A 15788-nucleotide genomic window follows, 5' to 3' on the forward strand; every position below is an offset into this window, starting at 1 on the left:
CTTTAGGATTCTCTATGTATAGTATCATGTCATCTGCAAACAGTGACAGCTTTACTTGTTCTTTTCCGATTTGGATTTCTTTTATTTTCCTTTTCTTCTCTGATTGCTGTGGCTAAAACTTCCAAAACTATGTTGAATAAGAGTGGTGAGAGTGGGCAACCTTGTCTTGTTCCTGATCTTAGTGGAAATGCTTTCAGTTTTTCACCATTGAGGATGATGTTGGCTGTGTCATATATGGCCTTTATTATGTTGAGGAAAGTTCCCTCTATGCCTACTTTTTGGAGGGTTTTTATCATAAATGGGTGTTGAATTTGTTTTTGTTTTTGCGGTACATGGGCCTCTCACTGTTGTGGCCTCTCCCGTTGTGGAGCACAGGCTCCGGATGCACAGGCTCAGTGGCCATGGCTCATGGGCCCAGCCTCTACGCGGCACGTGGGATCCTCCCGGATCGGGGCACAAACCCATGTCCCCTGTGTCGGCAGGTGGACTCTCAACCACTGTGCCACCAGGGAAGCCCATGGGTGTTGTATTTTGTCGAAAGCTTTCTCTGCTTCTATTGAGATGACCATATGGTTTTTTCCTTCAGTTTGTTAATAAGGTGTATCACACTGATTGATTTGTGTGTATTGAAGAATCCTTGCATTCCTGGAATAAACCCCACTTGGTCATGGTGAATGATCCTTTTAATGTGCTGTTGGATTCTGTTTGCTAGTATTTTGTTAAGGATTTTTGCATCTATGTTCATCAGTGATACTGGCCTGTAGTTTTCTTTCTTTGTGACATCCTTGTCTGGTTTTGGTATCAGGGTGATGGTGGCCTTGTAGAATGAGTTTGGGAGTGTTCCTCCCTCTGCTATATTTTGGAAGAGTTTGAGAAGGATAGGTGTTAGCTCTCTCTAAATGTTTGATAGAATTCGCCTGTGAAGCCAACTGGTCCTGGGCTTTTGTTTGTTGGAAGATTTTTAATCAGTTTCAATTTCAGTGCTTGTGATTGGTCTGTTCATATTTTCTATTTCTTCCTGATTCAGTCTTGGCAGGTTGTGCATTTCTAAGAATTTGTCCATTTCTTCCATGTTGTCCATTTTATTGGCATAGAGTTGCTTGTAGTAATCTCTCATGATCTTTGTATTTCTGCAGTGTCAGTTGTTACTTCTCCTTTTTCATTTCTAATTCCATTCATTTGAGTCTTCTCGCTTTTTTTCTTGATGAGTCTGGCTAATGGTTTATCAATTTTGTTTATCTTCTCAAAGAACCAGTTTTTAGTTTTATTGATCTTTGCTCTCATTTCTTTCACTTCTTTTTCATTTATTTATGATTTCTTTCCTTCTGCTAACTTTGGGGTGTTTTTGTTCTTCTTTCTCTAATTGCTTTAGGTGCAAGTTTAGGTTGTTTATTCAAAATGTTTCCTGTTTTTTAAGGTAGGATTGTATTGCTATAAACGTCCATCTTAGAACTGCTTTTGCTGCATCCCATAGGTATTGGGTTGTCGTGTCTCCATTGTCATTAGTTTCTAGGTATTTTTTGATTTCTTCTTTGATTTCTTCAGTGATCGCTTTGTTATTAAGTACTGTATTGTTTAGCCTCCATGTGTTTGTATTTTTTACAGATCTTTTCCTGTAATTGATATCTAGTCTCATAGTGTTGTGGTTGGAAAAGATACTTGATACAATTTCAATTTTCTTAAATTTACCAAGGCTTGATTTGTGACCCAAGATATGATCTATCCTGGAGAATGTCCCATGAGCACTTGAGAAAAATGTGTATTCTGTTGTTTCTGGATGGAATGTCCTATAAATATCAATTAAGTCCATCTTGTTTAATGTATCATTTAAAGCTTGTGTTTCCTTATTTATTTACATTTTGGATGATCTGTCCATTGATGAAAGTGGGGTGTTAAAGTCCCCTACTATGAATGTGTTACTGTCAATTTCCCCTTTTACGGCTGTTAGTATTTGCCTTATGTATTGAGGTGCTCCTATGTTGGGTGCATAAATATTTACAATTGTTATATCTTCTTGGATCGATCCCTTGATCATTATGTAATGTCCTTCTTTGTCTCTTCTAATAGTCTTTATTTTAAAGTCTATTTTGTCTGATATGAGAATTGCTACTCCAGCTTTCTTTTGGTTTCCATTTGCATGGAATATCTTTTTCCATCCCCTCACTTTCAGTCTGTATGTGTCTCTAGGTCTGAAGTGGGTCTCTTGTAGACAGCATATATATGGGTCTTGTTTTGGTATCCATTCAGCCAGTCTGTGTCTTTTGGTGGGAGCATTTAATCAATTTACATTTAAGGTAGTTATCGATATGTATGTTCCTATTCCCATTTTCTTAATTGTCTTTGGTTTGTTATTATAGGTCTTTTCCTTCTCTTGTGTTTCTTGCCTAGAGAAGATCCTTTAGCATTTGTTGTAAAGCTGGTTTGGTGGTGCTGAACTCTCTCACCTTTTGCTTGTCTGTAAAGGTTTTAATTTCTCCATCGAATCTGAATGAGATCCTTGCTGGGTAGAGTAATCTTGGTTGTAGGTTTTTCTCCTTCATCACTTTAAATATGTCCTGCCAGTCCCTTCTGGCTTGCAGAGTTTCTGCTGAAAGATCAGCTGTTAACCTTATGGGGATTTCCTTGTGTGTTATTTTTCCCTTGCTGCTTTTAATATGTTTTCTTTGTATTTAATTTTTGCCAGTTTGATTAATTTGTGTCTTGGCGTGTTTCTTCTTGGATTTATCCTGTATGGGACTCTCTGTGCTTCCTGGACTTGCTTAACTATTTCCTTTCCCATATTAGGGAAGTTTTCAACTATAATCTCTTCAAATATTTTCTCAGTCCCTTTTTTTTTCTTCTCTTCTTCTGGAACCCCTATAATTCGAACGTTGGTGTGTTTAATGTTGTCCGACAGGTCTCTGAGACTTTCCTCAGTTCTTCTCATTCTTTTTTCTTTATTCCGCTCTGCAGTAGTTATTTCCACCATTTTATCTTCCAGGTCACTTATCTGTTCTTCTGCCTCAGTTATTCTGCTATTGATCCCTTCTAGAGTATTTTTCATTTCATTTATTGTGTTGTTCATCATTGCTTGTTTCATCTTTAGTTCTTCTAGGTCCTTGTTAAATGTTTCTTGCATTTTCTCTATTCTATTTCCAAGATTTTGGATCATCTTTACTATCATTATTCTGAATTCTTTTTCAGGTAGACTGCCTATTTCCTCTTCATTCGTTAGGTCTGTTGGGTTTTTATGTTGCTCCTTCATCTGCTGTGTGTTTTTCTGTCTTCTCATTTTGCTTATCTAACTGTGTTTGGGGTCTCCTTTTTGCACGCTGCAGGTTTGTAGTTCCTGTTGTTTTTGGTGTCTGTCCCCAGTGACTAAGGTTGGTTTAGTGGGTTGTGTAGGCTTCCTGGTGGAGGGGACTAATGCCTGTGTTCTGGTGTATGAGGCTGGATCTTGTCTTTCTGGTGGGCAGGTCCGCCTGGTGGTGTGTTTTGGGGTGTCTGTGGACTTGTTATGATTTTAGGCAGCCTCTCTGCTAATGGGTGGGGTTGTGTTCCTGTCTTGCTAGTTGTTTGGCATAGGGTGTCCAGCACTGTAGCTTGCTGGTCGTTGAGTGAAGCTGGGTGTTGGTTTTGAGATGGAGATCTCTGGGAGATTTTCTCCGTTTGATATTATGTGGAGCTGGGAGGTCTCTTGTGGACCAGTGTCCTGAAGTTGGCTCTCCCACCTCAGAGGCACAGCAATGACTGCTGGCCGCAGCACCAAGAGCCTTTCATCCACACGGCTCAGAATAAAAAGGAGAAAAAGTAAAAAGAAAGAGGATAAGAGAAAATAAAATAAAGTAAGGTAAAATAAAATAAAAGTATTAAAATAAAAAAATAATTATTAAGAAAAGAAAAAGATTTTAAAGTAAAAAGCAAAAGCAACAACAAAAAAAAACGGACGGATAGAACCCTAGGGCAGATGGTGAAAGCAAAGCTTTACAGACAAAATTCACACAGAACCATACACACTCACAAAAAGGAAAAGCGGAAAAAATCATAAATCTTGCTCGCAAAGTCCACCTCCTCAATTTAGGATCATTCTCTGTCTATTCAGGTATTCCACAGACGCAGGGTACATCAAGTTGATTGTGGAGCTTTAATCCGCTGCTTCTAAGGCTGCTAGGAGAGATTTCCCTTTCTCTTCTTTGCTCTCATCCGTCCCAGGGGTTCAGCTTTGGATTTGGCCCCGCCTCTGCGTGTAGGTCACCGGAGGGCATCTGTTCTTCGCTCAGACAGGACGGGGTTAAAGGAGCCGCTGATTCGGGGGCACTGGCTCCCTCAGGCCGGGGGGAGGGAGGGGCACTGTGTGCGAGGCGGGCCTGCGGCGGCAGAGGCCGACGTGACGTTGCACCAGCCTGAGGCGCGCCATGCGTTCTCCCGGGGAAGTTGTCCCTGGATCCTGGGACCCTGGCAGTGGCGGGCTGCACAGGCTCCCCGGAAGGGAGGTGTGGATAGTGACCTGTGTTCACACACAGGCTTCTTGGTGGCGGCAGCAGCAGCCTTAGTGTCTCATGCCCATCTCTGTGGTCCATGCTTTTAGCCACGGCTCGCGCCCGTCTCTGGAGCTCCTTTAAGCAGCGCTCTTAATCCCCTCTCCTAGCGCATCAGGAAACAAAGAGGGAAGAAAAAGTCTCTTGCCTCTTCGGCAGGTGCAGACTTTTCCCCGGACTCCCTCCCGGCTACCCGTGGCGCACTGGCCCCCTTTAGGCTGTGTTCACACCGCCAGTCCTCTCCCTGCGATCCCACAGAAGCCCGAGCCTCCGCTCCCAGCCCCTGCCCGCCCCGGCGGGTGAGCAGACAAGCCTCTCGGGCTGGTGAGTGCCGGTCGGCACCAATCCTCTGTGGGGGAACCTCTCCACTTTGCCCTCCTCACCCCTGTTTGCTGTGCTCTCCTCCGTGTCTCCGAAGCTCCCCGCCTCGCCACCCGCGGTCTCTGCCCGCGAAGGAAGGGGCTTCTAGTGTGTAGAAACCTTTCCTCAACACGGCTCCCTCCCACTGGTGCAGGTCCCGTCCCTATTCTTTTGTCTCTGTTTCTTCTTTTTTCTTTTGCCCTACCCAGGTACATGGGGAGTTTCTTGTCTTTTGGGAGGTCTGAGGTCTTCTGCCAGCGTTCAGTGGCTGTTCTGTAGGAGTTGTTCCACGTGTAGATGTATTTCTGACGTATCTGTGGGGAGGAAGGTGATCTCTGCGTCTTACTCTTCCTCCATCTTCCCCTCTCTGTCAACTTTGATATTTTAAAACGAAACTTTTTTGAAAGTTAGAGGATTTCATAGTAGCCACACCCTCAAAATCAATTTTCATATTTTCAATAAAAATGCACCTTAGATTACAGTTTATATTTATAAAACCTAGATTTTTATCTGCTACTGTACATATTTATCTCCCCAAGCACAGTGATAAAGAATCTCAATCTTACTTACATTTATATAGTTCCTTCTATTCCTATTACATTTGAAGTAAGTTTTTGGGCAGTAATAAACCTGTCAGTTTTCTTAGCAGAATACTGAGTTTTCATTCTCAGAATTCATGTGATTGGTAAAGAGGGACTATATAGATGTCCTGTACAAGGAAAATGATATGAGACGAGATTATTTCGAGTTCAGAAGATGAAGTGTTTGGTCAGTTAAATGGTTGCATCTTTTGGCTAGAGGTTAAGCAGATTATAGTTAATCATGTGGCACTTAAATATGTAGCTCAAATTTTGTTCCATGAGTCTCTCAGATAATCTCCTGAACAATTTTATATGAGCTTTGAGTAAAATTGGTAGTTATCCCTTTGATCTTAGTTTTGCACAATTTATTATTGCTGTTTTATCAAATAAGTAAGAAATGCTAAAGTATTTTCAGAAGATTGCTCTGGGGGGTTTGATCCAAGGAGGACTGCCCAGTAGCTGGGCAGCATTCAGAATGCTGGTTCTCTCCCTGAGAAGGGAGAAGGGCCCTGGGAGCTCTTTGTTGGGGCTGTGATGAGTCAGGCCATAGCCTTGCAGTGTGGGACTGAATCAGTCTCACCACAATAAAGGGCAAGGATTCCTTGCTTTGGAGGGGTGGCAGGAACGGAAATAGTCCTCCAGAGTAGTGTATAGTCTGTTTTCTTTCGGCATAAACCTTACCTCCTCAGGGCTGTTGAACTGCTCTGTAAAGTACTTCATGGTTTTAGTTCTCGTGGTTTTGAGGGAAGGAGAAGAGACTGATTTTCCATTATCTTTTTAAGTGCTTAGAAACTACTTTTTGTAAAATAACAAAAATAACCTGATAATTTTACTCTTTCTGCCTCAACTACTTATTTTTCAAGAATTCCTTTCTATGACCCTTATTTTCTGAGTTGTTCTGTTATCTGTTTTGATTTAAAGAAAATTGTTTAACCATAGAAATTGATGTACTATATTTTGCTTTTTACCTAAATGTAATATGTATCTTCTTTGTCCATTCTTTGTTTTCAGCTACTACTTATACATGTGTGATAAAGTGGTTGCCCCAAATGTGTCGCTTACTTCGGCTGTATCCCAGCCTAAAGAGGTCACAAAGACAGAGGCAAGTAGATCTATACCAAGACACTCAGAGAAGCCTCACAGTAGTGGGAAACTTCAAAAAATAGTGTCTTATCCAGATGTTTCACTGGAGGAACAGGAGAAAATGGATCTAAAAACAAGTCGAGAATTATATAGCCGCTTAGGTAAGTATTCAGAAATTATCTTTTTAAAATCAAATATCTAATAAACATATTCAGCATTTTCAAAGAGGACTTCTGTTTAAGAGAATTTTCCAGATAATGGAAGCTTTTATCTTAAAAAAAAATACCACCTTTCAAAACTCTTGAGTGACTACATAGACCCTCAGTTGTTCTGCTTATCTAGAATGGTGATATATATAGAGAGGCTAATGAGCTAGAAAATAGACTATATGGCTGCATATTGCAAGTGACTTTTGTCTAATTATTTTTCCTTCTTCCTGCCTTTTCTTTACTGTCAGATTTCTTAAAAGGTCCTTATTTTTCTTTCTAATTTGCTGTGAACTGAGAAACCTTTTAACTAATAATGTGAAAAGTATATGATAATCTATAAAAATATTGAATCAACTTTGTTATACACCTGAAATTAATATAATATGGTAAATCAACTATAATTGTTAAAAAAAGTGTATGTAAGAGTAGTTAGGTATAGGACTCAGAGACACTTAGTCATGGAATAAGCAAGGTTTGAAAACTCATAGCTGTGGGCGCCAGGCAGATGGCATAAATGCAGAATGCCGGCTGGACATTAAAAAAATACTGCATAGTTACGGTGCCTTTCAAAATACTGTGGACCAGACAAGACATGTCTGCTCACATGCTTCCTGTGTTACCCTCTTCATAGATGCAGAGCTTTGCTAACAGCTTAGGCAAGTGCAACAGTTCTTTTCAGCTTTCTCAGAGCAGTTTAAGAGTCCTCTAGTTACCTGTTTTCATAGATAATTGAGATTCTTCAGGAGTTTTTGTACTTTAATTTTGAGATTTTTAAAACTCAGTTTTCCTTGGATTTAAAGATGGCAAACAATAATTAGTAATGTATTAATACCATTATACCATGTTTGCATTATATTTCCTAAATTATTTAATTCTAGAGACTTTAAAAAAATTGTTGAGATGTAATTCACATTGCTTAAAATTTACCCTTTTAGAGTATACGATTCAGTGGCTTTTAGTAAATTCACAAAGTTGTGCAATGATTACAACTATTCAATTTCAGAACATTTCATCACCCTAAAAAGGAACCCTGTCATCCAGTAGAAGTTACTCTTCCTTCTTCCCTTTCACCAGGCTCTGTCAGCCATAAATCTGTTTTCTGTTTTTATGGATTTGCCTATTCTGGACATTTCATATAAAAGGGATCCTACAGCATATGGCCTTTTGCTGTCTAGTTTCTTCCACCAAGGATATTTTCTCAGTCCATATTATAGCATGTATTAGGACTTCTTCCTTTTTTATGGCTTAATAACATTCTATCATATGGATGAATTATACCCCATTTTATTCATTCATCTGTTGATGGACATTTGGATGTGTCCACTTTTTGGCTATTATGACTAACGCTGTTATGAACGCTTATGCACAAGTTTTAATGTGAACGTACGTTTTCATTTCTCTTGGCTATATATTTTGGAGTGGAATTGCTGGGTCAAATGGTAACTCTATGTTTAATATCTTGAGGGACTGCCGAACTTTTCAAAGCAGCTGCACCATTTTCATTTCCTGCAGCGGCTTCTGAGGACTCCGATTTCTGCACATCTTTGCCAACACTTGTTATTGTTTGTGTTTGTCTTTTGATTATAGCCATCCTAGTGGTTGTGAAATGATATCTCATAGTTTTGATTTGTAATTCTCCAATGACTAATGATACTGAGTATCTTTTCATGTTTTTATTGGACATTGCAAATCTTTGGAGAAGTGCCTGTTGAGATCCTTTGCCTATTTTTAAATTGGGTTGTCTCTTTACAACTGAATTGTAAGAGTTCTTTGTACATTATGGTACTAGAATTTGCCATTCTGTCAGTTGTCTTTTTACTTTCTTGGTAGTGTCCTTTGAAACACAAGTTTTAAATTCTGATGAAGTCCAATTTATTGTTTCTTTCGTTGCTTACTTTAGGTGTCATGTCTAAGAAACCATTGCCTAATCCAGTTAAGAGTTTTAGCTCTTACATTTAAGTCCATGATCCATTTTGAGTTAATTTTTATATAAGGTGTGAAGTTCAACCTCATTCTTTGTATATGGATACAGTTGTCCCAACACTGTTGAAAAGAATACTCTTTCCTGATTGAATTGTTTTGGCACCCTTGTTGAAAACCAGTTGCCCGTAAAAGTACGGGTTTGTTTCTGGGCTCAGTCTTTATGCCAGTACTACACACAATTTTGATTTCTGTAGCTTTGTAATAAGCTTTGAAATTGGGGATTGTGAGTCCTCCAACTTTGTTATTCTTTTTCAAGATTGTTTTGGCTATTTTGGTTTCCTTTTATTTCCACGTGAATTTTAGAATCAGCTTGTCAGTTTCTGCCACAAAGCCAGTTGAAGTTTTGATAGGGGTTGCATTGAAAAAATAGATCATTTGGGGAAGTATTATCATTTATTGTAGTCCATTTGGGCTGCTGTAACAAAAATAACATAGACTGTGTGGCTTATACCACAAACATTTACTTTTCAATGTTCTAGAGGCTGGGAAATCCAAGATCAAGGCACTAGCAGATTTGGTCTGGCAAGGGCTTGCTTGCTTCCTGGTTCATAGATGGCCATCTTCTCACTGTGTACTCAAATGGTGGGAGAGCTCTCCGGAGTCTCTTTTATAGGGGCATAAATCCCATCAATGGGGGCTCTACCGTTATGACCTAATTACCTCCTGAAAGCCCCATTTCCCAATACCATTGCATTGGGGGGCTAGGATTTCAACATATGAATTTTGGAGGTCACTGACATTCAGATCATGATATCATCTTAACAATATTAAGTCTTCCAATCCATAAACATGGGATGGCTTTCCATTTATTTGGGTCTTTTATTTCTTTCAATAATGTTTTGTAGTTTTCATTTTACAAGTTTTATACTATTTTGTTAAGTTTATCCCTAAGTATCTTATTATTTTTTATTTCATTTGTAAATGAAATTGTTTTCTTAATTTCATTTATGGATTGTTCTAGTGACATTTTAACAGAGTGATATTCATACTCTGTTACTTCATTTTTGCCTTTCAAAGATCCATCAGTCTCGAATAATTCTACAAGCAAAAAGAAACCTGAGCCTACCACTTGCAACTTAGCCAGAGACACAGGCAAGGCAGGAACTGACCGTGATGCTGCAGCTTCATCGCCACTTCTTGTCAAAGATGTTATTTGTGAGGATGATAAGGGAAAAATCATGGAAGAAGTAATGAGAACTTATGTAAAACAACAGGAAAAACTGAACTCAATTTTGCAGAAGAAGCAACAACTTCAGATGGTAAAATTGTTATCTAAATGATAGTCCATTGTGAAAAGATACTTTTGCATATTCTTAAGGAAAGTCAAGATGAGATGCTATAAATGTATTTAAGATTATTCAGTTTTACATTTATAAGAAAGATTAATATACTTTAAAATTCTTAGAGAAGATAGTTTTCAAGATAATTACTTATGTATAGAATTGATATGACAGCTGAATTTTAGATATTTTCTGTCCTGTTTTTTCCTGAATTGAAAATTCTAATGTGATGGAAATAAAGTAAAAATTATATTGTGATTCTTTAAATTACAGGAAGTTGAAATGTTGAGTAGTTCAAAAGCTATGAAGGAACTCACTGAAGAACAGCAGAATTTACAGAAAGAGCTTGAATCTTTGCAGAATGAACATGCTCAAAGAATGGAAGAATTTTATGTTGAACAGAAAGACTTAGAGAAAAAATTAGAGCAGGTAATGAAGCAAAAATGTACCTGTGACTCAAATTTAGAGAAAGATAAAGAGGCTGAATATGCAGCACAGGTAAGAATTACAGTTTGTATAGTGTTGCCCTTTCAATGTGGAAATTGAAGCCGTTATTTTAATTTCATTAAAGAAATTACTTTATGTTAAGCTCATTTCATTTAGACTAGATTTCAAAATAGACAGTTCTGTTAAACACAACTTTATATCATCCAAGATGATTTTTTGACCTTGATTACTTTATTACTTTAAACTTATCAGGTTTCTGTAGTTTAGTTGTCCAAATTGCTAATCTCTAGCTATCTGAATATCAGAGGTTATGTTATTTTAATGTAGTATATGGGCTTTCAAATCAACGAATTAACAAACATGAACTGTTGCCCACTGTGTTCCCAGCACTTGGGCAAAAATGAATAGTAGCTCACAACTTGGGGAAGATGAACAAATAACTCTTAACCTGAGCCAGCTGTGATGAGAGGTATACTGAAGTGTAGGGCATAATGAAAGTGTTCTGGGTGTTCAGTTCTCTTGACCTTTTGTTTCACCCTCATTTTAAGGTCATGTCAAAGTCTGATTAATAGTATTAGGTATTCAAGAGATGCATGCATGAAATAGTTCATTTTTGTAATAAGTAATTTGAAAGTAGGTCTTTGCCATGATGTGAGGAGTAAGTGGAAAAACAACACTGAATGAAAACTGACACAGTCTTCTAAATCACACAGCTGGCAGAACTGAGACAGAGATTGGACCATGCCGAGGCTGATAGGCAAGAACTCCAGGATGAACTCAGACAGGAACGAGAGGCAAGACAGAAGTTAGAGATGATGATAAAAGAGCTAAAGCTGCAAATTTTGAAATCATCGAAGACTGCTAAAGAATAGAAACCTTTAAATAGATTCATCTGTGTGTTCCCAACAGGGTTTATTTTTGTTTGTTTGTTTATTTGCTTTGGTAATTGAATTCTGAGCAATTTATCTGCATGAAAATAACTAGGCATTGTATCCATTTGTAGATCAGAGAAAGTGAAGAGATTATATATTAGTATATAAATTTTTACATTTTCCAAATGAATGAAAATGTATGTTTCTTTGTACTTTTTTTTCAACCAGCTTAGTAACAATACTTTACGGTTTCAACTATTACATAATCTGCCTATATTTCTAATGCAATTTAGCAGTTGCATACTTTTTAAAAGCTGCATTGTGTGATGGAAAATAGTTTTGATCAATTTTGTTATCCATATTTTAGATTCAATTTTAGATACAATGGTGGCTTCATATTTCATATATAGAGCTACTCAAGGGGTTGAATCTCCATTTTTTTTCACGAACACAATCTCCTTTCTAAGTTAATATAGTATACTCATTATTATAATCAAAATCTGCTTTTATTTTGTTCATATTGTTGAATTTCCACCAGTTCTCCTCTATTTAATGTCTCCTAAGACATTTTGTCAATAGAGGAATTTCATTGTTGAGGTTATAGCACACCCCATGGGGAAGGATAACATGCTTTCTTATACACTGCTGCTAAACACAAGAAGCGGTTATAATTAGATTTTCTGTTTAAATGTGGTTATATTTAGAAAAAAAATTTTATGCAGCAACTTTAGAAGAGGGAATAAAATGTAATAATTTTTGAACTTTTGTTTATGTTGTTAATAGTGGTGTGAAAATATTAATGTACTTGAGAAAAATTGATGTACATCAGTTCCCATACAATCCATAATCCTCCTGTACAGTTTTTGTATGTAGTTGTGGGTCTTCCTGAAACTTATATAATGGATTTGTCTTCCTTTAAATTGTAAAATATTAAACACTTTGAAGGTTATTTTGGACTTTTGTATGTTTAAATGTTAAGTCTTACCAAAATGTGCACGAATGGACCATTTTCAGTTACTATTTAATATCAAAATCAGGAATTTACAGTCAACTGGTAGTGTATGATAGGTTAATATAGGGAAGTTTAGTTATCTGCTACTAAAAGGTTTTTAGATAATTTTTAGAAGACAGGAATTCCATAGTTTGGGGGAGGGGCAACTTCTTCTGCACTTTTCTTTTTTTTTTTTGCACAGAAAATCCTGTCATTCTTTAATGGCAAATTTCATATTAGTTAATTCTTGGCTTAAAAGATACTAGGTAAAATTCTTAGTATGCATTTTTTAAAGAAAGTTTCCTGAAGCTACCATTAATTGACATTATTATCCCATGAATTTTATGTTTATGTTCTCGTGTAAGGTACTGTATGAAATTAACTTGAGAGCTAAGTTTATTTTTTAAATATATCAGCTAAGGTTAAGATTATTTACTATTCCCATCTTAGTTGATAGATACTTGGTATAGAACTTCAAAAATAAGTAGGTTATCATTTAACCAGTTATTTTCATATTTTGTTTAATGGTACTTATATATCCTAAAAGAATTTTTGTACTTCCCAATACTAGAGTATGGTCTAAATGTGTATTTTCTATTTTCCATTTAACTTCGACTATATTAAACCTGCAATTAATTTGTTGATTCTTGTTCCTCCTTAAGGAGGAACACATGTTAAAATGACATATAGGAACAAATATTAAAAGTGACATATCCTCCTAATACCGTTTCTTTATCTGGAGAAAGAAAAATCACAAATACATTTTATGATACCGTTTCATTTTAGTTGTGTGTTAGTTGTGTCACAGCTAAGCTTTTTGGGACATATAATTCAGGCCCCTATAATTTCATTTATTTTTCTAATTCACTCAAAATCTACTTATGTTACTTAGTTAAATGGTAAGCTTACTTAAGTTTCAACTCAAAACTTCTAAAACAAATTGCTTAATCTTTGAAATATGTTATTTAAAAATTCTAAGCAATGCTTCATCACCTTTAAATTATCATAAACTCTTAATGTAGAGTTGAGTAAAGAACTATTTTTTCTAGTTCTTCACATAAGGGAAACTTGCCACATGAAATTGTAGTCTTCATTTTCCAGAAGATACACTGATGTGCCATCAGTTTCTGTCTAACTTCTTTGAAAATGTTTTTTTAGTCAATTGTAAATAGTATGCCTATTATAGTTAAAAGTAATTTCAAGTTAAACTGTACAACGTAGCTTGAAAATATAGAGACTTTGTAATACTCTACAAGTGGCCTCTGCTAAAATATCCATATAATTATTCTATTTTTGCATGCTCATTTTGTGTGTTGGTTGCTAGCTTAAAGTTTGTTTCAGTGTTAGTTTTTGTGTGCCAATTCATCAGGCAAGCGGATTTTCCCTCAGACGTCATAATATTTTTCTTTTTAGGAAAAATATAAAAATATTTACTTTAAAAAGCTGCATTAAAGGAACAGCCTATCAAAAGTGCTAGAGCATCTTTAAAAGGAAGAAAAGATAGAATGTTAGTTTACTGGGTGATGAGTAATGTTTAATTTGGGTGATGATGGTTTCTATACTCTAAACTTTATGAGAAAAAGGTACCAAATCTATAGTAAATGTAAAACCTGCTGTCATTGAGGAAGCTCTAAACAACCCTTATTTCACAAATGCAACTTTTAACACTAGGAAAGGCTTTGACCAACAATGTAAGTTTGGCTTGTGCTTTAGTTTTGTAAAGCATATTCTTTTGCTTGAATTTCTGTGTCCAGGAGTCAGGATGTTTTATGGTTCTTGAACTAATTTTATAACATATTTAATATATTACCAGTTGAGCTATAAAATCATTTGTACATATTGAATTGAAAACCAGTTACTAAAGTAGGTGTAATAGACTGAGTACAATGATACTTGCAGGTTATCCATATATTTTAGAAGACATGACAGAACAACCATTTTATTTGCACATCTATGGCTTCTGTTTGAAGGAAAGTAAAATGATAAAGAAACTTGAGTAATATGAAACATGCTCAAGGTTATTTCCCTAAATGTAATAGGAAAGCTGGTGCTGAAGGTTTTTGATCAGTTTCTAAAATTTTCTTCTCAATGACTTACTTTTGATTGCTTAGGGAAGAATCCTCATTTTTATTTGCTCTTACACATTTAAGCTGCACGACAGGATATTAAAAATTAATGGAATGAAAAGTTGTGCTCACACTGTACATCTGTTTCTGTGCTTGAAACTACTTGTTAGTTTTTATTGAGCTGCCAGCAATAAGGGACACATTACTGCTGTATTATACATTGTGGGGTTGAATAACTTAAACAGCTTAAAATTTTTTTCTATGTAAGACACTTAAGAATTTCCATTATTGGAAGAAATTTGTATGGGTATTCAATATTGCGTCTTGTTTAAAAGGACAGTCTTTTTTTTTTATTTTGTAAAATCTTTCCATTTTAATTGGCTTCTAAACTATAATACATAATGCAATTTTGAGCCTGTTTTTTAGTGATAGAATTAAATGTCTTATATAGTGCTACTGTGTTTGAATTAAAGTGAACAAATGTAAAAACCGAAATTTTAAAAATTAAGCCCAGAAAACAAAATAGTGTATTAAGTTAGTTGAATGTAAGAGAAATTCGTAAGATTTTTTTTTCTTCAATATAAATACCTCACTTGAAAATAAAGCACAGCATACTTAAAGTAGTTCTAGTAAAAAAAAAAAAAAATCCTACTAAAAGAATTGCTAAATCTTGAACAACTCTTGGGGAATTATAGTTTGGGAGAAATAAAATATACTTGCTTTTAACCACCCTGTTAGAAGTATTTATTTGTCCTGATAATTTTAAGCCAACACAGTAGTCTTAAAGTATTTCTGAAGTTCTAATCTGTGAAGGCAGTAAATGAAAGATCTGTTGTGCAACTGTTGAAACAAATTGTTGACTACATTGACCATAATTCAATTTAAAATCTTGCCAATGATGTACAGTTTTATGGTTAAAATTGCTGTGGTTGGTTGTATTACATGACACACAAAACTGTCCTCTACCTCACGTGAAATAAATATTTTATATGGTTTTACTATAAAACAAGACTCATCTATCTGGTCACTTAGTTTACAAATTTTGAATTATATTTATTGAAACATGACATACTGTGCTCTTAGCTTATACCTCAACTGTATTTTGTGCTGTTCTCCATTTTCATGCCTTGTAAATAACTTGTATAGATTGTGGATTAAATTCCAAATAAAAACTTTTAATGCCAATGAAATTGATTCAAGCTTTCTTGGTATCCTGTGTGAGTTCAATGTTCTTGTTTCTTAAAATTGACATTTTCTCCTTTTGTTTCTTTAAAGTCTATTCATTACATAGCAAATAACTAACTTGAGAAACTTTTTTTTTTTAATTGTAAAATGTGAAATTTTATGTAATATGTGATGAACATAGCATTTTGTGATTATTCTCTTTCAAGATACTTGG

At 35.9% G+C, this 15788-nt stretch overlaps 1 protein-coding gene across 1 annotated transcript in view; it reads left to right on the forward strand.

Moving 5' to 3' along the window:
* SKIL (SKI like proto-oncogene) overlaps positions 1-15579 on the forward strand; it is a 33298-nt gene extending 17719 nt beyond the window's left edge. Inside the window, exons 4-7 of the mRNA XM_073803895.1 lie at positions 6470-6702; positions 9751-9992; positions 10287-10511; positions 11174-15579. Coding sequence (XP_073659996.1) covers positions 6470-6702; positions 9751-9992; positions 10287-10511; positions 11174-11332 — 859 coding nt within the window. The 3' untranslated portion in view covers positions 11333-15579. The remainder of the gene's footprint in view (positions 1-6469; positions 6703-9750; positions 9993-10286; positions 10512-11173) is intronic.
* The last annotated feature ends 209 nt before the right edge of the window (positions 15580-15788 follow it).

The sequence above is a fragment of the Tursiops truncatus genome, chromosome 4, assembly GCF_011762595.2.
Source record: "Tursiops truncatus isolate mTurTru1 chromosome 4, mTurTru1.mat.Y, whole genome shotgun sequence".
NCBI classification, from domain to species: Eukaryota; Metazoa; Chordata; class Mammalia; order Artiodactyla; family Delphinidae; genus Tursiops; species Tursiops truncatus.